Raw genomic sequence first — 23,967 nt, forward strand, 5'->3', positions numbered from 1 at the left:
CGTCTTCGTTTCCTTTTTTATTCTCCGACCTTTTCTTGCAATAAGCATATTGAGCTCTTGAAAGACGGTCAAGAGGAATCGCGCTTCTTATGTGCAGCTCTATCAGTCTCTCTAGCGTTTTTAGCAAAGCGCGATAGCGATCCTAGAATTGCCGCTAACTGGTTACAGAATGTCCCTTCTGAAGTACAAAATATCGCAAAAAAGTACATTAGACTGTACTTCGAAGTACGAAGTACAAGAGCGAAAAAAGAAGTACTGTACTTCCGAAGTTAAGTATGCAGTACTAGGTCCATGCATAAAAAGATCCATCAAACTACGTGGTTGTCTCCAGATCGGAAAACGAGAAGGTGCAGAGAAAAAATATGCCACCTACAGGCCTACGATACGACCGGGCACAACGCGAGCTATGTGGAACCGTTATAGTTATCTGAAGAGTGAAGCGAGAAGAAAAGCCGGAAATATGTAAGTGCGAAAAGCTTAAAATGCTGGCCGACAAGAAAAACGACCGAAAATGAACAATTAAGCCGACCCCGCCATAGGCGCCAACTACCGCGGGATCATCATTCAAAGCTAATCGTAGGTTACCAGGTCTTATGGAGCGTATTGTGCGAAAGCCAGACGCGGACCAGGTATTCGCAATATACCAAATATTGGAAAAGACTCGCGGGAATGAGATCGACACGCACGGTCTATTTGTCGCTTTCGAGAGCACGAGAATAAGTTGGTATGTTGCGATGTCTGAATTTGGTATCCCCGCGAAACCAATACAGGACAGTATAAAATGACGTTGAGCAATACCAAGAACCTCTCTGAGCCGTTTGATACCAAGAAAGGTTTCAGACAAGTGACGCCCTTTCAAGGGATTTTTTCAATCTGATGTTGGGGAAGATAATAAGAGCTGCAGAACTTAACCGCTCAGGCCGAATTCTTTCCAAGAGCGTACAACTGGTGGCGATGACATCAACATTATCGGTAAAACCAAGGGCTACGTCTTTTCTGCCTTCTCGGGATTAGATGGAGAAGCAAAGCGAATGGGTCTGGTGGTGAACGAGGGCAAAACGAAGTATCTCCTGTCATCACACAAACAGTCAGAGCTTAAGCGTCTTGGCACCGACGTCAACGTTGATAGTTGCAAGTTTGAAAAAGTAGGCAACTTCGTTTATTTGGGAACCAGCATTAACACCATTACTAATGTCAACCTTGAAATTCAACAAAGAATTACTCTTGATAACAAGTGCTACTTTGGACTGAGTAGGCACTTGAAAAGTTAAGTACTGGTGTATAGCGCGGAGGCGTGGAAAATTAAATCATCTGATGAAGCGGCTCTTGGAATATTCGCGAAAAAGATTCTGCGAAATACGCAGCTGATTAAACGATGTGCTTTACAACGATATAGACATAATGCTGCGAATTAAAATACAGCGGCTAAACATATTCAGAAAGTTTTGTCATACGTGTGCTATTAGTGGTGACTACCGCATAATCCATCGTAGTCCGATTTTTCGTGAAATCTACGAAAATGCGAGCACTGTCCGAATCGCTACTATCGTGTGTAAGGAAAGTATACGTAGTTACGTAAAGTTCGTAGCAATTCGGATTTAATTATCGCATTTTCGTAGAATTCCCGAAAAATCGGATTCTGTGATAGCTCTGAGTGTTTTTACAAAACCTTGAAACATTCATCTTGGTAAGAAAAAGATAAACAGAATTAAATCGTGAACATTTTCGTGCGATGATTTTCTATGACATTTGGCGTGGATCAAAGCAACAGCAATGAGGCGCTGAAATCGCTTCAACTTTTGGTGAAAACCACCATTTTGAGCCACAGGACGAATTTTGTGAAGGTATTCCAAACTCGACTGTTATGCTAGAACTGATATTGCAAGATTATCATGTGAAATACGTTGAGATCGGGGAATGCTTGGGCTAAGTTCCATTCGCATTCATTTATTTCCCAATTGAATGTGAAAGAACACAAATTTGCTTTATTTTATTTCTCGTTGAGCAATAAGACCAACTTATAAACTTAACAACTGAGTAATAAAGCAAAATAGTGCATATATGTAGGCAGTCGCCCAGTTACATTTGACAAAAAGGAGTACATGAACATGTTAAATGGACAGATTTGTAAGTCTACAATCTTAAAAGTGCCCAGCGTCGCGGCGGTCCGTGCTCGCGCGGCGCGCCGCGCCTCGCCGCGTTCGACGTCACGATTGCGCTCACGTTCCCCCGCGTGCCCTCTGTTCGCAATTATGAACTGGTGGCATTATAACCGTTTAGAAAATCATAATAATAAAATTACACTAGTTCACTTCTGAGCAGTTATTGAAGACGACACTTTCCCTATATTTGGTTAGACTTTTCATAAGTGAAAATTTTTGTTTAATTATATTTTTGGAATAAACAAAGTTCTTTTTCCTTCTGTCATTAAACTGTTTTTGTTACAAATACTATAAATAATAATAAAGCAAAACTCATATTTTTGTATTATTTCCCATTTAAAAGTGAAATAGAGCAAATTTTACGTTATTGCCGTTTGTGTTATTTGGTCGTGTTTTCGTGATGGTCGTGGCCATCGATAGTTTCGATAGACGATAGTCACAACCATCGATAGTATCGATACTATCGAAAATGTCGACACTATCAATAGTATTATCGATAGTTTTTTATTAAAAAATTCAAAAATAAAACCCAGCCACTTTTATTTGAAATGAGATCAGAATTGCTAAAATATGGCCATATTTTTGTTAAGGGACAAAAGTTTATCAACGATTTTTGGTTTCAAGCCGCAGCAGGGCTCTGAAATTATTTGCCCTGCTTTGCTAAATGTCCCTTCCGATTTACAAGATGAAGCAGGTATCGCCGGCTTTTACTCTTACTGATCAATGTATGTATGAGTAAAAACTATCGATAGTACTTACAAAACCATCGATACTATCGATAGTGCCATTAAGCGGAAAACTATAACTATCAGCCCTATTTTACATTTCGACTCGAACCGAAATTTTCTCCGTTTGACAACTTTGGTATTCTGTGTTCCGTTTCGCTTCGATCAATATTCGAAATTTACGATTATACCTATTCTACATTTCGATCGTAGTTCCGTTTTTTTAATTTGCAAATTTGTTGACGGAGAACGTTTTGATTGTTATTTTCGTGGATTTAAATAATACAATTTTATTTAAAAAATGAAGCCAAATATACTGCATGATTGTAAGTAATCATAAATGAATTTTCTCGGTTTCTGTGTTTTCGCGATGTTATTTGTAATGTTTAAAAGTCCATAACAACAACACCAGAGCAACACGAAAAATTGTCTGAAACAATAGCAACCAAAAGCGATATTCCGCGGGGTTTTCAAAGAGGAACACTTTGAAATGTACTGAATGAAATTTATTCTTTTTATATAAAATGAATAGACATATGCACATATAAACAAACATAAAATGTGAAGTTACAAAAAAAAGATGTTTTTATTATTGTACTCCTTTTTCCATCTTTTTAACAAGAGGTGCGTATGTTGTCGGTACTTCGATTTGCTATGGAAGGATAAGCTTTGTTCTTCCCCTTCTCCTTACGACTTTCAAAATCAAATTAATTTTCGTTCAAATCTTCCACTCTGTAGCATATGCAAATGTTGTGGAGTGCTCAAACAATGTTTATAATTTTACTGGCTTTGAGCGGTGAGTAATCAAGATGAATTTCTTATGACTCTTCACTCATCTGAAAGGGATCAAACATGTCCCTAAATCTCCACCTTTCAACTTCCGCATCAGCAATCTGGGACTCGTTCTCCTCTTCAAGCAATAACGCCGCGGCTATGCATTTCATTCTTGAATTATGTTTGCACTTAAATTACCCAATAAACACTTTTGTTAATTCTCAATTTGACATGCATTTGAGAATAAGTCCTTTTCTCAAATCTCAAACGTTAATTCTCAAATGCATCCCAAATAACCCTCGATAGCGTTCTCAAACTAAAAGACACCTTTTTTAATATGGAATTTTCCTTTATTTTCAAATTGAGAAATGTTAAATTCTCAACTTTTTCTCAAACGTGAGTGGAGTGGAACGAAATGAAATCCAGTTACTCTCATTGAAATATTTGTATACAATGGTACCAATGGTACAAGTAAGAGAAGCACAGTTTTTTATAGGAAAGGAATGTTTTTATGCAGTTGAACAGTTTATTTAAAAGCTCATTTATTCAGTTAGTTTGACAAAGAAAAATTCGTTTGATGTAACAAATTAGTTACGTAGTTTGTTTTGAAATGGGACAAATTGCGAATAAAAGCGACCGCGTGGTCGAAGAGCCATTTTGCGACGGATGTAGCAGACCACCGATGGACTTCACGGTGGAGAGAATACAGAAGGTGGCGCCGATGGTAATACCGCTAATCGGCTCTCAGTGAATTTGACAGAATCAGCTGTTTTACTGACGTCACAGTCGACTTGACAGCAGTAGTGATGTGCTAGTCAATACTTTTAAGTATCCAATACTCTCGATACTCGGTACCGAAACATTTAGATTTCGAATAAAAGCACACAGCTGAATCGGATATCATTTTTTGTAGGCAGATTCTGTAACCAGTTAGCGACATATTCTGTAACCAGTTATCGACAATTTTCGAATCGGTATCTGTTTTATTGAGGTATGATATGAAATATTTTTACGTCAAGAAGTGCGATATCGATCCGAAAATTGTCGCTAACTGGTTACAGAATCGCACGCCAAAATGACTCTCACGATTTCTGCTGGCATCGGCGCAATCTTGTATTCTATCATTCTTGGATGGACTTCGACATCTGTACCATGTTGACACAGATGGAACGGAACGGAATGCTAACAAATTTGTTCTCAAGTGTTCTTAAATTGATAAACAATGTTTGAGAAAAATTTGAGAAAATGTTTAGTTTCAAATGATAAACAATGCTGAAAATAAAATTGAGAAATACGATTTTGTCAAACGTTTGAAAATTTTTGTTCCAGTGTTTGTTTTGTTTGTTGTTATTTTTAAATTACTATCAAAATTTGCTACGTGCTAAAGTTGCATGCAAACAGGTATTGAAAAGAGCAAGCTAAAAGTGACCTTTTCATAAAAAATCCAATTTGGTGAAGCAGCATTTTAGCAAACCAGTGCACATAAGCGGAAAATGTACGCATGAGATACTCGTTTCATAGTTTTCCATACAAAATACATTGGGCGTCAAGAGAAAAGAGTGAATAACTTTCGTCTCGATGCATTGCGGCAACATTTTTTTTTTCTGCAAATAATTGCTAATAGAACGTACAACAATAGTAGCCCAAAACGCGATTTTAAAGCCATTGAGATGTCACTAATATATAAAAAAATATTTAATAACTTGGATAAAAAAAATGTTTGGCCAAATAAAAAATAAAAATGTAAAGAAAACACCATCATTCTCAACTGTTTAAAATATGAGCAGAATCGGTATTACCAATCGCGAGAAAACAATTAAAATCTAAACAATTTCGAAAAATGTTAATAGCTATAACTTCCAAAATAATTCGAATTTCGAAAAATTGTGAAACGCGTATTTTTCTTTTATCGTTGTGAAGCATACACAGATAATTCCACAAAAACAGCTCGATCCTTGAAAAAATTGTGGCCCACTTCACAAATTTTTACTCAATTGGTAAGATAACAGTTCCCGGCAAAGGTGGCCTTTACTATGACAATCAATAAAACACCAGGTCAGACGCTTCAAAAGGCAGGGTTGTATCTACTCGAACCTGTTTTTCGAATGGGCAGAGCTATACGTGGCCTTTTCAAGAGCCCGTAGATTTAACGATATGAGTGTATCCAAGAAACTCTTATCGGAAAAGAATAGAATGATTACTTTATCACTTCCAACACTCTTTTCAAAGAAGTTTTGTAAGGTTTCTGTTAAAATTACATATCTGTAGTGACTGCAATAAAACAAACACCAAGCAAATACCAGGGCTCGAATAGTCACATACGATATCGTACTACTCGTCACGTAAAAACACATCTTTCAGATTATGACATACGTCAACGTACTCTTGTCCTATTATGCTTATACTGCCGTATACTGACGTATCACGCAATTTTCTTTCGTATCGTTTTCGATCCGTGAACAGAGGTTACGATTCGAGCCCTGAGTTAATTTATTTCGTCTTTATTCTAAAATATTGGATGCGAATAATTCGCACGGGTAAGATAGTATACTATATTATGATTTTTCTTCATAATCCTCGGTGCAAAGTAAAGTAATTTTATGATAAGGTTTAAACAAATTTTTGAATAAATTTCCTTTATTATTAAACGTGCGAAATTTCTAAAATGCAAGACCGTTTTCAATATTTATATACAATGAAATTGTAATCTAAGCATTCGCTATTTTCTGTCCCTTCGCTTACCTGTATGATGTTGAAAATACTAGTTAAACTAAAATTTAATCATTTTTTTCAGAAGAACTCATTTAATCAAGTAAGTGCCATTTCAATCGATGGCCTTTGCCATTTTCGATGTAAAACCACTGTAGAACTAATCTTTAGTAATTTCTACAGGCTTATTTTGCACTTATTTTTTTTAAGGTAAAAAAATGGCTAAAAAGTGGATATCTGACAATTGATCATACAAGGAGTTTAGGGAGAGAAAATAAAATAAGAAATTTACAATTGAGAATTATATACTCAGCATTTTACATAAGAAGCGATTCGGTGCTTCCCAGAAGATAGCTTTTTAATTTGGTTTTAAGAAGAGATACACGTTCCAGCGTTCTAATGGCATTAGGTAATTTATTAAAGTGGTTAGGTCCAGCATATTCTATTCTTTACGTGGATACCTCTAGCCGACATGTAGTTACTCTAAGCAGTTACCCAGCCAGCAAAGAAACGTAAATTTTGACAGTGCAGTTCAGTTCAATTTTCCGTATCCGAAAAGGCATACAAAAACTCTTACAGTTATCATCGATTTTCGTATCCGGAAAACGTTCGAAAAAGATGATGTCATTTGAAAGCAATAATTGTATTTTATTTGCTCAAGCTAAACATTTGAAAGCATACATGCGTAGTCGGCAGTGGCTGAGTGTGCAGGGGAGTGCCCGCTATTTGTTAGCTTCCAGAAGGTGCCGGGTTCGAATTCCATCAGGCGCTTCGTAATTTTATTTTATTTCTTTCGAACCATGAAAAAGTGTCTGTGAAGTGCAGAACGAAACCGAATGAAAAAGCTACAAAAATCTGTAGTTAACTGCCGATTCTGAGTTAACTACGCACTGTGAATTTGGCCCTTAAATTTTTAAAAACATATGTCAATAACTGCTTTTTATATAAGCCAAAGACTGGTAGTAATGATTTAGCATACCTACTCTTCGAAAACACTTAGGGTGGAATGCCTTCTTGATAAATTAAGTACATGTTTTAATGTAGTGTTTTGACATGAATGCAGGGACCTAAGTTCATTGGTTACTTTATGGGCATATACTATCGGAACATAAGTTAAGTGACTATGAACGAACACCACAATTTTTCTGTTGATCAATTATGCCCAGTTGTTTTCAATTGCTCTAATCTGGTTAATTGTTGATCACTCCGCCGCCGTGGTCGAGTGGGTAGAGGTAGCGATTTCATTACAGCTTACATACTGATCTCCCTCAACCATGCACATTATTTCATGAACTTTTTCAGTTATTGGTTCACTAGCGAAAGAGCATATTTCTGGCATAGTACCCTCCTCATAAATAGCTGCATACGTTGCGTTCTTCCCATTTACCTAAAAGTGCAAAAAATGTGTTTTTTACTTATCTACAGTTGTCCACAAAATAATAGAAGTGTGATATTTTGGCTCTTAGACTATTTGACTTTTGTTTATTTAAGTTTTTTATTCTTTATGAAAGTCTAGCTGGCCATACAACAAACCCCATATAAATTCAAACTTCAAACTTTGTACAAAAATTATAAAAATTTCACAAATTTTTACCCAAATTGCAAACCTTTTAATCAGAATCTTTCGAAAATATTGTGGTATGCAGTTGTGTACCCCCTTTAATTCGAGTATAAAAAAGTAAGTTTCAAGTTTCTAAAAAACCCCGTTGGTTTTCGAGAATTTCTTTGGTTGAAGGTGTTTCACTTTTTTTTCATACAAAGTATGTTCGACATTTTTCTTTTATATGGAGGAGACTGTCAACAAAAAATATTGTCATATATCAACGGAATTTTTTACAGCTTGAAACTTGCACTTTATTGTACTAGAATGAAATGGGCTACAAAACTGCATACCACAATTTTATTCTAAAGATTCTGATTAACAAGTTTGAAAATAATTATAATTCTTGTACAAAGTTTGAAATCTGATTTTATATGGTGTTTGTTATATAACCAGCTAGGCTTTTATAAAAAAAATTATAAACATTAATTAAACAAAAGACAACTAGCCAAAACTGGTCAAAATATCGCACTCCTATTATTTTGTGGACAACTGTATATGAGTTTATGTCGCATTGCAAATAAAAGTTTTTTACAGAAAACTAGCCAAAGTATCATAAAAAAGAAATCTTCCTCTTCCCCTTTAGTATTTGTGAATTACTGTATATTCGAAAATACATTACCCTTTGAACCACTCATTTTTCACAAAATGCGATATCTCGCTGAACAAAAAGATATTTGAGCAAACTCAATGGCATTTAAAAGAGTAAGGGCCGTTTTCTCAAGTAGGTTTTAAAATGTATCTGCCCTTTTAAACACAAGTCTTGTACTTTCATATCCTATGTATTGTTTTTTTTTTCGACTGAAGAACGCACTATTTTAGAATTTTGTTGAAGAACGCCCTATCTTAGAATTCAATATATCGACAGGTGAAATAGGACGTTTTTCAAGCAATTGCTGAGATAGGGTGATCTTCCGCTCAGTCGTCGGTATATGTACATATGTACTATTTTTAGCGTGCAAATAAAAACCAACAATATACAAACACTATGTAGACCTCCTGATTTTTTAAGTTTAAAAATTCAGAAATGATGCGGTACTTATACATAGATTCATAAATTAATGTCAAGTTAAATTTACTAATTTCTTGAGCGTTTATGAGATCCGAGTAACAGAAAAGTGGAAATGTATGTATATCCTCTAAGAGTGCGATAGGATTAAAAGCGTTAAAAAGGACTTTTCTTTGTACTCAATCAGTTTAGAGGCAAGACGAACATTACTTTATTATACAAACAAACAAATATTATGAATTATGTACATAAATTTGTATTTCGACAAAAAACAAAATAACGATAAAAATAAGGTAAACATAGTTACAATAGTATTAAGATGAAAAAATTAATTAATTAAAAGTTTATTAAACTAAAGTCGGCAAAAAAAAAGAAGGCAATAAACCCATACATATTCAATCTAGGCCCTCTATCCAGTCTAGTATAAACCAAAGAACTCGACCATTTCATAATTTTTGTAGTTTTGAAAACATCTTTACGAAATATTGGCGGACAAAATGCCAAAAGAGATTTGTTCAAGATTTATTAAACAGCGCTAAAAAGTAATACGTATTATTATGATATAAAGTTTCTAAATGAACTTTTACGTTTTTTCGTCATTTAAAGCAAGTATCAATTAATTACATATTACATACATAACATATATTCTAAAACACAAATCAAGCGTAAAAATGAATATTACTCAATTACATTCTAAATTCGGAATTAGCAACAAATCCTTCAAAGAATTTTTATATCAAAGGCAATTTAAAAAAAAAAAAGTTCCATTAAGGAACCGATTACATAAAAATCTTAATTTTACAGCTACGTATTTATCGCAATTAATAAGTGTATGTATGTGAATTACCCCCAATAATCACGTGCACGTTTTTTTTTCATTTTCGACTAAAATTAACAGTTATTGTAATAAATAGTCTTGACGTTTTTATAGGCACTAATCCTTTTGAATATTAAAAACCCATTATAAGGATACCAAAAAAAAAAAAACAATTAAGTCGATATAACTAGCATTGCGTACACATCAAATAATGCAATACGATATACATACGTATACATATACATTACATACATACATACATGTAAGCATAAATACAAATTCATACACATACTATATTTTCCATAGTCATGCCATAAACAGCTACTTAAGCAGATGCAATTATTCTTATAAATAAAATAAAATTATATTGAAAAAAATCCTTGTTTTCTTAAATCATATTGTGGCTGAAGGAAAGTCAAAAACTCAACCAAGGTAAGAATTGTTTAAGAGGTATTCCAAGACAAAGTGAACCTTAGGGTCCAACGATGAAGTTACGCAGTTAACATTTGAGTTGGAGACCAAGTGGAGGTCCAAACATATACTTCAATTTCCAAAATTTAAACCAAAATTGATCAAAATATTGATGTCTTAATCAGCTGATTACAAGTGTATATATTAGATAACAAGAAGGGACAACTCGTTATAATTGTAGCGAAAGTGCGCAACAGGGGCGTGCCTGCTCATTTGCCCTAGAGATTTAAGATCCATTATAGCATTTTCGAAATATTTACGTCGAAAGATTTAAAATTTTTTACATTGAGCAAAGCATTGCTACGTTCATTTCGATAGGCAGCGTCTCAGCGGGACATAAGAGCAGCGTTGCCAGGTTGACGTTTGTAACGTCATTTGGTCGGTTTTTGTATCCTGTTGACGTTTGGACGTTTTTTGTGTAAAAAATTACGTTTTTTAACTTCCCGAAAATTTTTCTCTATGCACAATATATTCAATCTATAGCGTACTATTTGCTTGTAGAGTAAGTACTTTCGCTTACACTTTCGGCAAATTTGTTACTAAATCTTCTAAGTAGAACTGATTTTGAATTATTTTCTTAATGAATCTTTACAAGCTTTGTTTTTTGCAGCAGATGCTTTCTTTGGACACATATGACTTAAATATGATGCAAACCATGCGTACGCCCATTTTTTTTTTTTATTCTTGGACTAAGGGCCAGTTTACCATTCTAAACTTAAGTTGAACTTAAGTGCTAGTTGAGAAAAATCTTAGCTAAGAACAGTCAAGTTTGCGTTTCACAATGCGTAAACGTTCTCGTAATTTGTAAACATTCCTCTTTTTTGTACCCTTGCTCAGATTCGGTAAAGTTCTTGAGCCCTCTTGCTGGCGGGTATAAAAAAAAAAAAAACCTAATTTTGTGCAAATCTGGTAAGTTTTCAACAGCAACTTATTTTTCAAGTCTCTTATAAAGCCGATGTCTTCTTCTGGGGTAACAGTGCATTTCTTTTGTAGACTAGTTATATAAATGTGCGTCAGGTGGATAATTAAATAATTTAGTATTCTCTACTAATTGTTTGAAGTTAATGAGTGTCAGTCGATTGCTCGTCTTGCTTTTCATAACACCGTTTTTCACTCGGTTGACTTGATTTGGAAAGAGTAAATCAATGCCATATTTGAAATCAAATGAGTACACTGCAGCTAAACATTTATCTCAAAACGAACTATGAATCTCACTGTTTGTACGGTGTTTCTCACTACCCTTATACAGTTCACAGCAATGAGTTCATACTATTTAGATGGAAGTGAGTAAACTCATGCTGTTGTCTGGTAAATACGTAGTACAAAAAGTAAGTTTTCGCAACAACAAGCTTTCAATTCACTATACCCGTCAGAGTAGACTTTAACCCGAACTAAACCTTCTACCGTCCAAGTACCGAACCACCCGGTACCACCGTCAAGTATTTCGTCGGGAGGCGGTTAAGCACTAGGCTCGCAGGTTCGTTCCAGTCGGTTGTACTCAGTCCTGGGCTACACCCACGATTGAGAGAATACAAAGGTTGCGCCGATCTCGGACCGCTATTCCTCTTAACGAATTTGACAGAATCGTTGTTTGCATGACGTCACACATGTGCAACTTGTTTACGTTTTCCTTGCAACATCATGGTGAAATAAAAACAAGGTGACATCAGAAGCCGTTTTTGTACTATTTGTTGACCCTCATACTCCGGTCATGTATTTGAGGTTAGTAGAACAGGGAATCTTTTGGTGCCCTTTACTACCTTTTTAGTACTTTATTAAAATCGTAGTACTGGAGTGAAAATAAATCAGCAATTAATTATTATTTAATTAATGAAACATAGAACAATAATTATTAGACATTAGGGCGGCATGCGATAATTTTTATTGTCGAAAATCCGAAAAGAAAAAAAGAAAATCTTGTCTATTATTTTTAAAATATTTCTTTTTAATTTGGTAAAGGACTAAACAACTTTTGGAATCAAACACGTTTTGGTGTTTGTTGATCCCTACTTATCCATTTCATATTCCCTCTTATCGGCTAAGAAATAATGCTTCAGGCGAGAATTGAAAGCTGAAATAGAACTTGATGAACAGGAGAGAAACATCATTTATCGCTGGATATTTTCAAGTTTTTTTTAATGTTTTATGTATATATTTTTTAGTTTACATGTTTATTAAATGCACATGTTTTTCGAATTTATAATGCATAGAAATGTAGTGATAATAAATAAATGTAACTTCAAATTTAATATTTTGAAACTCTAGAATTAATATAATATGTAGCTTTTTCGAAGCTAATTAATAGTCTTTACAAACACTTATTTCTGTATACTATGAATAGCTGAGTTCCATAGCATAGCTGATATAATATAATAGAAAATAATTTAATTGGCCCTGCTAGTTTACATGTTATGTTTTAGAGAATTTTGGAGTCATAAATATTTCGGAACTTGAAAACGAGTTACACCTGCACTTGGCCATGTCGTATGTCACAAAGCACAAGGTACTCTTAACATATTCTATTAAAAAATAATACGTCAATAATTAAAATAATAATTAGTTCATTTAACCCTCTAGAAGGATAAAACATATTCACAAGGGGTTGTATACTGTCGTATTGTTGCATGTAGTATGCTTTAAACGGCTAAAACGATATTTAAGGGACTCGCAGCTAAAAGGCGTATTATGAAAGTTCTCACGGTTAAATAATAAAATAATACAATCATTAAAAGGTAAATTAATGAACCATTTTTGGGGTTCCCACTTAGAGCTAAATAGTGATGTATCTTCAAGGGGGTTAAAAACTAGTATACAACTGCATACTAAAAATCACCAAGCTCAACATTTAGTAGAAAATGTATAAATTGTATGAACGTACATACATACTTACCGCCTCAACTAAAACTTCCGAACATTTTCTCGCAAGTTATTGAAAGAACGCAGGCGAATGTCAAAGTAAAAAAGAAAACAGGGAAACAGTGTTGCCGACAGTATATTTCTTATTGGAAGCACAAATAGGAGGAAAAATTTAGTTAGCAACATTGTAATTTATGATGGCCAATTTTGTCAAATGCGACGCCATATTAGATTACTGATATCACCTTTTTTTTATTTCACCATGTTGCAATATTTTTTCTTCTTCTTACATTCTTGCTCACGTTTTGGCATTTCTCTCTCGCAATTGCACCAGTGCACAGTGGCCAATTTTTGGAAAACCCTGGCCAAAAGTCCAAAAAAAATTGGTGCATTCGTATGCATAACCATCTTATATTGTTAGGAGGGCTCTACTGTGTATCGTTATGAGACAACAAGTCGATTCTCTTAAGGCATTTAGTGTTACAGGAGACCGAAGTGACTGTTGCTAGCAATTCGCTCTAAACTTTTTGTAAATTAGAGTTTTCGTCGTTGTTAAAATCGTTGTATTATCCTTAAAAAAAAAAACAACAGTTTTCAATCATCCGCTCATGGACATTGTAATCTAGAGTATGTGCAACATGTTTTTTCATTGTCACGCCATCTAAAAACTTACTTAAGACGTAGATATTCACGGATTGATTTTTTTTTGTTCACTCATTATGATGGATTAGGAAAATAGTTGCGAGAGTGGTCGAGATGGGCGGTCTAATTTTCTTTTTCATACATATCGAAGTTTTTCCCATCCACCTTGGTTAAAACCACCTGCCACAAGCCGCCACTGTAGTTTGGACATCAGTTTTTATACGCGATTCTTAATTTTTTATGTTTAAAAGATTTAAATTATGTAAAATTTTATTTCTGTCATGATTTGGATGTTTTATAGATTGGGGGTTTTTAGAATTTAAATGATGTCAGAAAGTACTACTATATTAGAGTGGTCATCCATGGGCCACTAATTATTGAATGGGCACCCCTGCCAATTGGACAACTTTCCGAAGAAGCCCAAGAGTCAAGGAATAAGGATATTAAAAAATATCGGCTGCTTGTATCCTCGGACCCTGTCATTTCAAGTTTACGTTTAAATCCACCAAAACAAAATCATAAACTGTCGTCAGATGCCATTAAATTATTATCAACTGTTGTAAATGCGGATGCGGAATTGCCATCAGAAAATATAGATATGAGCTTGGATACTTCAGATGACTGCGAGTCTGACGGTGTATAAAATTGTTATCTTAAAAATATATTCCTATACCAACAAATATATATGTCTTGTTTATTGATTAATTCAAAATCCCGCAGTTCCCGTGTAAATTTGAACATCAAGATTTTTAGAAACAAACTTTAAGACCTTATTAGTATTTGTCCGAGCTTCTCTTCCGATTTGTGGCGTGCGCCTTGGTGTTGGCGCACAAAGGGGAGGGACCAACAGTTTTACGCCGAATCCGAACGGGGATTTTATTTTTATGAGAAGCTGTTCTTCGTGACTGAATACACTCGGGCGTTTGCCACTGCCTGCCAAAGGGCGACTTTATTACAAAAAACTTGTTTGTTTCTTATTTTTTGATGCTGGTCGGAAACTGGGCTTGAACCCAGGCGCTGCGGAATGATAGCGTATATTGCTAACCGCTACATCACATTATATAACAAAAAAGCAGAAAACGTGACCTTTTATACTTAACTACCTTAGTTTTGCTAAAAATTTGATTATTTTAAGGGTACACAGCAGCCATGGATCCGCCATTTTGAATTTCGAAATTATGTGGTGAAATTTAAAACCAGCAGCCGAAATAAAGACGAATACACAAGGTTTGATTACAATTGTACCACGCTTCGACTTTTGACGAGCTTTTTCGAAAAATTGGCCACTGTGCAGTGTGACGTCACACAAAAGTTATTCTCAAAAATCCTCTCTGATCGGCGCAATCTTGTATTCTATCATTCTTGGGCTACACCCATATCCACAGGAGCAAGTGGAGTACGGGAGTTGCACCTCATGACTTGATACTAAGAGTTAGAGCAGTCGTGATGTTAAACCCCGACCTAAATATGTATTTATGTATATATGAAGGGTTAGTTAATGGTCTCGCCTAATAGTTAAAGGACTACATTAGCTCTGATCCAGTACTCCATGAACTTACAGGATTTTACACGAAATTGCAGGAAGTTGCAGGAAAAATATTCCGGTACTCCAAAATCCTGTAAATGAGAGCGTCTTTTGGAGACTTGTGTAGAGAATGAAGTTGCAAGATTTTACCCGAACTTTTTCTTCTGGTAAAATCATGAAAAGTGTCAAGCAATCACTGGTTGACGTTTTTACAGGAAAAATGGTTTTTTTGTTCCCGTACTTTTTGCTGTTACTCACTTTTTACTCTCACTTCAGAGAGTAATTTAGAGTAAAAAGTGAGTAACAGCAAAAATTACGGGAACAAAAAACCATTTTTCCTGTAAAAACGTCAACCAGTGATCGCTTGATACTTTTCATGATTTTACCAGAAGAAAAAGTTCGGTTAAAATCTTGCAACTTCATTCTCTACACAACTCTCCAAAAGTCGCTCTCATTTACAGGATTTTGGAGGATTTTAGAGTACGGGAACATTTCTCCTGCAACTTCCTGCAAGTTCGTGTAAAATCCTGTAAGTTCATGGAGTACTGGATCAGAGCTAATATGTATATATGTACATATAAAGGGTTAGTTAATGGACTTAAAAAATGTGATTCACAAGGGAAACGAGTTTCACTACCGCATATAAATTAATAGTCCAGCGAATCAAAACTTCCGTTTGTATTTAAACGTCGCCAATTCAAAATTATTGTAGCGTCCGCAATAAAAATAATAATAATTGTATAAGTATTGAGTAGAGTATGATCTTGGCAAAATACCAAAGTTAAAGTTAAATACCAAAAGCAATGCATGTGGTTTTTAGAATAAAGAAATATTCAGATTTTTAAACAAAGAGCACCCCGATTTTCGGGGATTATTACTAGTTTTTAAAAATAGAACACAAGAAAATATTTTACTTTTATTTTGGCCACTCTGAGTTTAGTTTTTGAATTCACTCGCGATGCAAATTTACATTGCTAGATCTATTTTTCACATTTAATTTTCTACGAGTTTTGGGAATAATTAGAAATGTATCAGCAGGGGGTCCACTGAAACCAGTAAACTTTTGAATGGGGTCTACGAGAAAAAAAGTTTGTGAACCTCTGATTTATAAGCTATTGCTAAGTATTAATATTCTGCAATTCATATTGATTTATTAAATTCAATTCAATACAATCAAAATGAATATTTCATGTACCTTTTTTAACTTGAATGTGATATTAATAATATCACGTACTCTACATTTAAGTATAGCGGCTGTGCCTCGGACACAGCCTGCAGGTCAAGACGAAGGCGCTGGACTGATCCTTTTTGGTGATAAACAAGTGATTCGATGTAGTTATTTTTTCAACGTGGAAGCGTGTATTCATTAACTGACGAAATATAAAATTATTTTCAAAAATATACATACCTTACACCTTACCATTTCACATATGCATAATTCCTACGTGTATGCAATCAGGTGTAACAAAAAGCTACGACTTATTTAGTTTTAATGAATTATGTGTTTATTTATTTGATTTCATATAGTTTGTATTTTGTTGCTTTTGCAGTTTTGCGTTTTTTTTTATTTGTTTTGTTCTGTTTGTTCTTGTGATGTTTTTGATGTTACGATTTTTATTGGTATTCAAGCAATTATATATAATTTCATTCCTTCTCAAAGTTTTTATTTGTATATTTTTGGTTCTGTAAGTTGTTATAATTTTAACATGGCTATAGGACTGATCCCAATTTTGAATGTAATTGAAATTCATTGTATGTTCATGAAGATTATCATTATATATTTTTAATACTCTATATTATTTAGTTTCATATTTTTGTATCTTGCTTAATTTGGGGGATTTCTTACTTAATTAAATGTTTTTTTTTTGTTGCCATTTTTTAGCTGTTAATTTTTATATAATATATGTATATTGCAAACTGACGGAGCAAATTGAATTCGCCACTTCAAAATTTGCATTTATTGTTTGATTTAATGCAACGATTTTTTAATTCATCACCGTTATTACAATAACTGTTTTGTAATATAAATTAAATTAAATAACTAAACACTAAACTTTGTTTAATTTTGTGTGTTGGTTTTATATCATCGCTCAATTGCTAATTTGCATGATTTTCAAAGGAAGAAATTATAATAAAGGAATATTTTAAGATTCAAAATATAGTTTATAATATATGTAATAATAGCATTTTCATTTCGATAGCATTATGAATAAGTGAGACAGATAATATTCTTCCATAAGCATTTGTAGTAGTACGTGTATGTATATGTATATATGTAGTTAGTAATAGCTGAATGAATGGAAACTAAACAAAAAAATAGTTCTAAGATCTGCAACGCAAGATAGTATTAATCATGGTGAATAATCCAGGATAGAAAGAGAAATATCAGAATAAAGAATTTTTGGTTGCGTCAAAACAGTATACGAAATTCATCATTGTAATTTGGCATTGTAACATTTAACGAACGTCAAAAACATTCTGGGAGATATCAGTTTGTATTAAATAGCAAAATACGAAGATTTAACACAGATAGATTTAGGGTAATAGTTTTATATTACACATTTTAAAACTTCCAGCTAAAAGTGGGGCATACTTTGTTCATAACTTATAATTTTGTCATATTGAAGGATTTAAATTTTAGTCACTTTGCTTGTGTATACAGCACACATAAATAAATTAAAAGGTTTCTTTCAATGAATTAATTACATACAAGCATAAGATTACATATGGACAATAAATAATTTAATTTTTTTTGCTGCTAATGGTTAAATTACGAGAGTATGTGCCGGTTTGCAATACAGATTCCTGAATTTTACCGTGGCTTTTGTTTGCATTCCAACTATTACTCCTTTGACCTCAGCAGTTTCATTTTACTTCTTTTACTTAATTTGTGTTTGAATACTCATCATATTATGTTTATGTCAATTATTAATAAAAAAAAAATAATAATAATTAATTGGAAATCCGCTTGCACTTTGGCATATCGTAAAATGTTTGAATGACCACAGTAAAACATAAACTGTTTTCGATCGTGCCTGATACGTGCCTGCAATATCTTGTTTTCTTATCATAATGCTTTTATGTAGTTCTTTTCTTTAACACAAGCAGTAAAGATTTTCTTTTTATTACTGTATTCCTTTATTTAAGATTTTGTAGTGTGTTATTTTTGTATTCGTATTAATAAATATGTCATATTTATTTTATTTCTGAGGAAGAGATGAGGCTTTACGCTTTTCTTTTCATTAGCTTCTAATTCTTTAACTTACTGCAATTCAACTGCCTTAGTACACTATAAGTTGTGTTAAATAAAATATCCATGTCTCTTCCCCCGCTTATCCTGCACCCTCAATTTCTGTTTATTCATTTATTTTATATGTCATTGCGGATATTTCACCACGAAGTGTTGAGCTTTCGAGTTCGGTTTTTGTCAATGCTGCTGTTTATTCAATTGTGATTCCTGATGGAAAAGAGTACAAATGAATGTTTACGGAGAGAGTCCCTTAAATTGTTGCGGCAAACTTACCTGGAATGCGTGCAATACGTGCCTGCGGCAAGAAACCTTTGCTTTGTGGTCCGCGTGGTGCTCGAGTGATGATTAGACGTGGCACAGTATCGTCTGCATTTAACTTAAGGCGGGATATCAAACGGTCTGGACGATCATTAATCTTTAGCACAGTGCAAGCTGACGATTTACCGTTGCGCTAAAGAAGAGCAAAAATTAGCAATATAATAAATTTTGCAGGACTTTACATGTAAATCTCCTAACCAGTTCCATCAAAAACAGAATATACTTTCGGATAAAAGAAAAGATAAATGCAACAAATTTTTAATTGTGATCGTGTCACAAAACATATCCGAATAAAAAAAAAAATTACGGGTCTTACATCTTTGGCAGGCAGCTTTAACTTTATGAAAATAATTAGTCTAATAGACACGTACGTATGTGTTACTACTGATCCCTAAATTTCTTAAAGTGGTCTTATACAATACGTTTTTATCTACATGTGTGTATGGTGGAAGGTGTATGTACAGTTACGGTCAAAATAATAGAATCAAGGTCCAAAATGATGATGTTGGCATCTTATCTTTATTTACGTATTGTTAAAAATTTTCATTTAAAATATGGGTCGACCTATATCAGATACCACATAAATAAAAGTTTCAAAGCATCATTTTGAATCTTGATTCTATTATTTTGACCGTAACTGTATATACATATGCAAATTTTAAAAGTAACAATGTGTACATATGTTTGTTCTGCGATTTTTAAAAGAAGATCGATCGACATCGGCAAAACGTCTTATTTGACAAAGTTGAAAATATACAGAAACCCACTTTTAAAATTTACATAGGATTTGCTTATAGACCTGTTCTAAAGATTTTAATAAATCTAAAAAATTTTAAGACATGGTTGTTGTTGTTGTAACAGCATACAAATTCCCCAAAGAGTTTTTGGGGAGTGTAGCTGGAGTGACAGTCCTTGGCCAGATATAAATCTGGGTCGTTCCGGTTACGTATACCCGACTGTCGCAAGATATGACCTTGAAGTTTGGTATAACAGTGCATCTAGGAGGCAACTAATGAAATAATATTAATACTGGCTTTTGCATTGATATAATCCGACGATGAAAATACCTTCACAATAATAAAAAATACCGCATGTGCTTTTCAAATGCTTTTCCGTTCGTATCATAAATTATATATATATAACTATATATGTACATACACAAATAAAATAGACACGAGGGGTAAACTTATTACCTGATTGGTAACCACGGAGAATTCAACTGTGTCGCCTGGGTGTAATGCGACAGCATTTCCTTGAACCTCGGACATATGAAAGAAGAGCTTCTTGCCGTCCTCGATTTCGTAATTGAGAAATCCAAATTGGCCTTTAATCGAATCAACAGTTGCACGCTTCTTTTGACGTACGGCATTTATCTCAGCTGCACGGCCGATTTCATCTATTTTGAAAGTTACCAAATCCCCTTTTTGGAGTAAATCACGCTTATTTACCAAACTGGTAATTCCAAATTCGTGTTGCGACAAAACACTCTGTTTAGTTTCATCCAACACTTCAATGAGTCCGGCATACTCCTGCTGATCGGGATTAATGCAACGTAAAGGGCGTGCTACTACTCCATTGTGTATTCCCTCTAAGACGGCTGGTTGCGGTACTGAGCCTCTTGGTAGAGTGCGCACATTTTCAGCGGGCAAGCAATTACCCGAAACGGAAGTGTTGCCATTCGGTGATAGGGTGTACTCAACCTCTTGGCCAAGTTCCAACCAGTTTGGATTGCCAACATAATTGCTAAAGTGGAAAAAGACTTCCTCATCATGTGAAAGCGTCTCAATAAATCCAAAATTTTCTTTGATGACAGCAATAAAGCCTCGGTAAGTTTGGCCATGTTCGTTCATTGATAAGTTATTATTGTCCAATTTGAAGTCTTCAATCTTTGGTGTGGATAGCAGCTGATTGGAATTGGCCATTGGTAAGTATCCGTTTTGCGGTGGCAGCAACATACCACCACTATTACCTCCAGCGCTCATACCAACACCAACACCGACGCCGACACCAAGGCCAACCCCGACACCATTGGACAATAGCATCTGCTCATTGTTTTGGTTATGCATATGTTGATGTTGTTGTAGTTGGTTCGTTGTATTGGTTAACATATGTTGTGGTTGTTGTTGTTGTTGCAACTGTTGCTGGTGTAACTGTTGCATTTGCCCTATAAGCTGTACATTTACAGCAATGAACTCTTTGTTTCGTTTTACCTAGGGGGGTTGTAGATAGTAGAATTAAAACATAAACTAAAATATTGTGGGCAAGATCGCAATTTTTTCACAAAAAAAAAAGTTATGTATATAACGTTGTCATCATTATTTGTATTTATTTATTTATAAATTATTCTTATGAATTATACGGACACAAAGAATTATAATAAAAATCGAAAATGCTGCCATATTTAATAATAATAATTATTAATGATAACTACGTGACATAACTGCCGAATTCATTGACAAATTCAGTTGTAAACGAAACATGATTAGAGTTTATAAATACTTAAAATGCCCCTTATGGAATTCCGTACATCACATACTCACCAAGTAGATATCGAATCGTACACGATCTCCAATTCTTGGTGGTTTCTCGCAGTCTTTAAGGAAATACATTATAGTCTTTTTGACATCACCGTGATCATAAGTGATCACACCGCCTTCAACGCGATCTTGGGATTTAACTGGGCTTTTAGGAGCCTCGCGTGTAACAGAGCCTTTAAAAAAAAAAATAACACAAAATATTAGCTTTTGCTGAAAGGGGCTTGCGAAATAATTTCTCAAAATACCTTCAATGTTACTTGCCATTAACATTTCAAACTGCACCGTGTTGGGTGGTAGGTGCTTGATGCGAATGGCATGTAAACGAGAAGTATTGTAGGGAACACCGGGTTCTTGGACGACAGTAAATTCAACTTCGTCATTTACTGCTATTTCCCGGCTCTGTAAGTAAAACCAGTGTATACCAATATATAAACTTTACCGTATTTTATATTTTTTTATTACTTACAGTGTCCAACACTTCCGTAAAGTGAAAAAACAAACGTAAATTGCGTTCAACGCAACGCAAGAAGCCAAAACCTTCTTTAAGCGAAGCAACTACACCTTGTTCACGCTTCTCACCAGATACTTTAAAGGTTTCGTCGAGTAAAGATATCGAAGTAGCACGCTGCAATTGATCGCGTCTGTCAGTCGCAAGTAAGAATTGAACCCAGTCACCATGTCGCAAAGTAAAATCTCCCTTCTGCAGAGAAAATAGCTTATGAGAACTATACAGCTTTGATTTAAGTTGGTTTATATTCCTACTTGATCCTTATCGCCGAACGGTACTTCAACTTCAGAATAATCTGGTGCACGATAACGTATCCGACCGGGCAAGGGATCATTGGTTTGACGAGCTGGATTATTGCGGTCAAGTGGCTTTAAAACTTGTCCTTTGTAGATAGTGGTATCCACGTCCTCAAAAATAACAGAACCTGGTGCTAAGCGTGTTATATTGCAAGCAAATTCACGGCCCTTGCAAATGGAAATACACAATATTAATAAAGTTAGGCTAGCTGGGCTGATCTCAAATAGACAATTTTTGAATGATTAACTACACAAATTTTGATATTAAATTAAAATAAAATGCGCCTGGGCCAAACTACGGAAATTTAACTTCTTTCGATTCGTTACTAGCAAAAACATGATTTCAAATACTGAATACCATGTTAAATTAACTTTATAGACCATACAAAACAACCAGCTGTACCCCTTGTTTACCAAAATAAATGTTCCTGTCGTTATCGTTACCACAACTGCTATTGATATCGATACCTAAGTATAACCTTTATTCAAATTGTTATTTGTAGATATTAAAGATGTCCGATCGATAATAAAAGTAATCATTTTTGGACAATTCAAAGCGAAATAAAAAATCCATGCGGAAAAATTTGCCAATCATAACGCAAATTTCGTTTCACGAAGTGGTGAAGTGTCTAGTTATCTAGTTGTATTTTTTTACCAACAATAAAATAGGATCTAGTTGTATTTTTTTAACAACAATTAAATACAATTAGGGGGTTCACAAGACACGCAGGGTTGCACGAAAAAAATGTAATGGCTAAAAATATCAAAATATAAAAAAATAACAAAATATTCGCCATAAAAAGGCGTTTGCGTTGTTCAACTTTGCATGAAGCTTTTGGTTCAATGGCCTTTCAACTAACCGCTTTCAACAAAGTTGGTCGCCAGCCAACATTTAGCCATTCAACTTTTTTTTCGTGCAAACCTACGAGAGTTGAACGTAAAATCGCCTCGTGCGAACACCTTTTTAACTTAACAATTGTTTATGTAAAATAATGATTAAAATGGCATGGAAAATATATGTAGTGATAAAAATGTCATAGAACGGGAATTGGCCTTAAACTCTATTCCCCCAGTGCTAAATCAACGTTTCGGAGAATGGCGTGCATACCGTACTTAATAAATTATCAGTCTTATTAGAAATGTTTAATATTCGATTTGACAAAAAATATTCATACGTACAGATATGTTACTCACATTACGTGTTTGTATGGTAAATTCGACATCGTCGCCAGGACGCAACTCAACATTTCCCTCAGCTTCAGAAAAGTGGAAAAAAATCTCTTTCACTACATCTGCACGCTCAATAAATCCAAAGGATTCCTTCATTGAGCATACAACACCGCGGTATTTTACCGGCTGTGCCGGATTCTCTAAACGGATATGACAAGCACCAAGGTTTCCTCTGTAAATTTCATAATTAATTATATGCATATAGACTTATATGTCTAATAAAAACTTACCTTTGGTTAGTTGCAATTTGGAAGCTGACTTTATCGCCGGCACGTAAATTGACATTTCCTTCAACATCGTCTTTGGTATATGGCAAGAAAAAACACTCGCCACGATTTTCATAGCTGATGCGGCCGGTTGTCTCGCTCGAAGAGAGCAAATTGTTAGCGCAATCAGTGCGTAGTTCTGTGGTTACGGTGCCAGTAACACGTTCCTCTGACAATACCTTAGAATTTTGAATAGATATTTGAATTGATGTTATCAGTTGAATGATTTTATTATAACATACCACTTCCGGTGCTATCTTCGAAACTTGACT

The 23,967-nt window shown here is 34.5% G+C and overlaps 1 protein-coding gene across 1 annotated transcript; it reads right to left on the reverse strand.

The window, feature by feature from the left end:
- Positions 1–16,983: 16,983 nt before the first annotated feature.
- Positions 16,984–23,964, reverse strand: LOC118753979 (cold shock domain-containing protein E1-like; the record flags this gene model as incomplete). Its single annotated transcript, XM_036488851.1, has 10 exons — positions 16,984–18,747; positions 18,814–18,991; positions 20,052–21,068; positions 21,399–21,568; positions 21,641–21,794; positions 21,862–22,095; positions 22,158–22,367; positions 23,394–23,601; positions 23,660–23,874; positions 23,938–23,964. Coding segments are annotated over 10 exons (2,430 nt in total), but the record flags the coding sequence as incomplete, so codon positions are not given.
- Between the last annotated feature and the right edge of the window lie 3 nt (positions 23,965–23,967).

The sequence above is a fragment of the Rhagoletis pomonella genome, unplaced genomic scaffold (assembly GCF_013731165.1).
Source record: "Rhagoletis pomonella isolate Grant_MI unplaced genomic scaffold, Rhpom_1.0 Rhpom_scaffold_03130, whole genome shotgun sequence".
Classification (NCBI taxonomy): Eukaryota; Metazoa; Arthropoda; class Insecta; order Diptera; family Tephritidae; genus Rhagoletis; species Rhagoletis pomonella.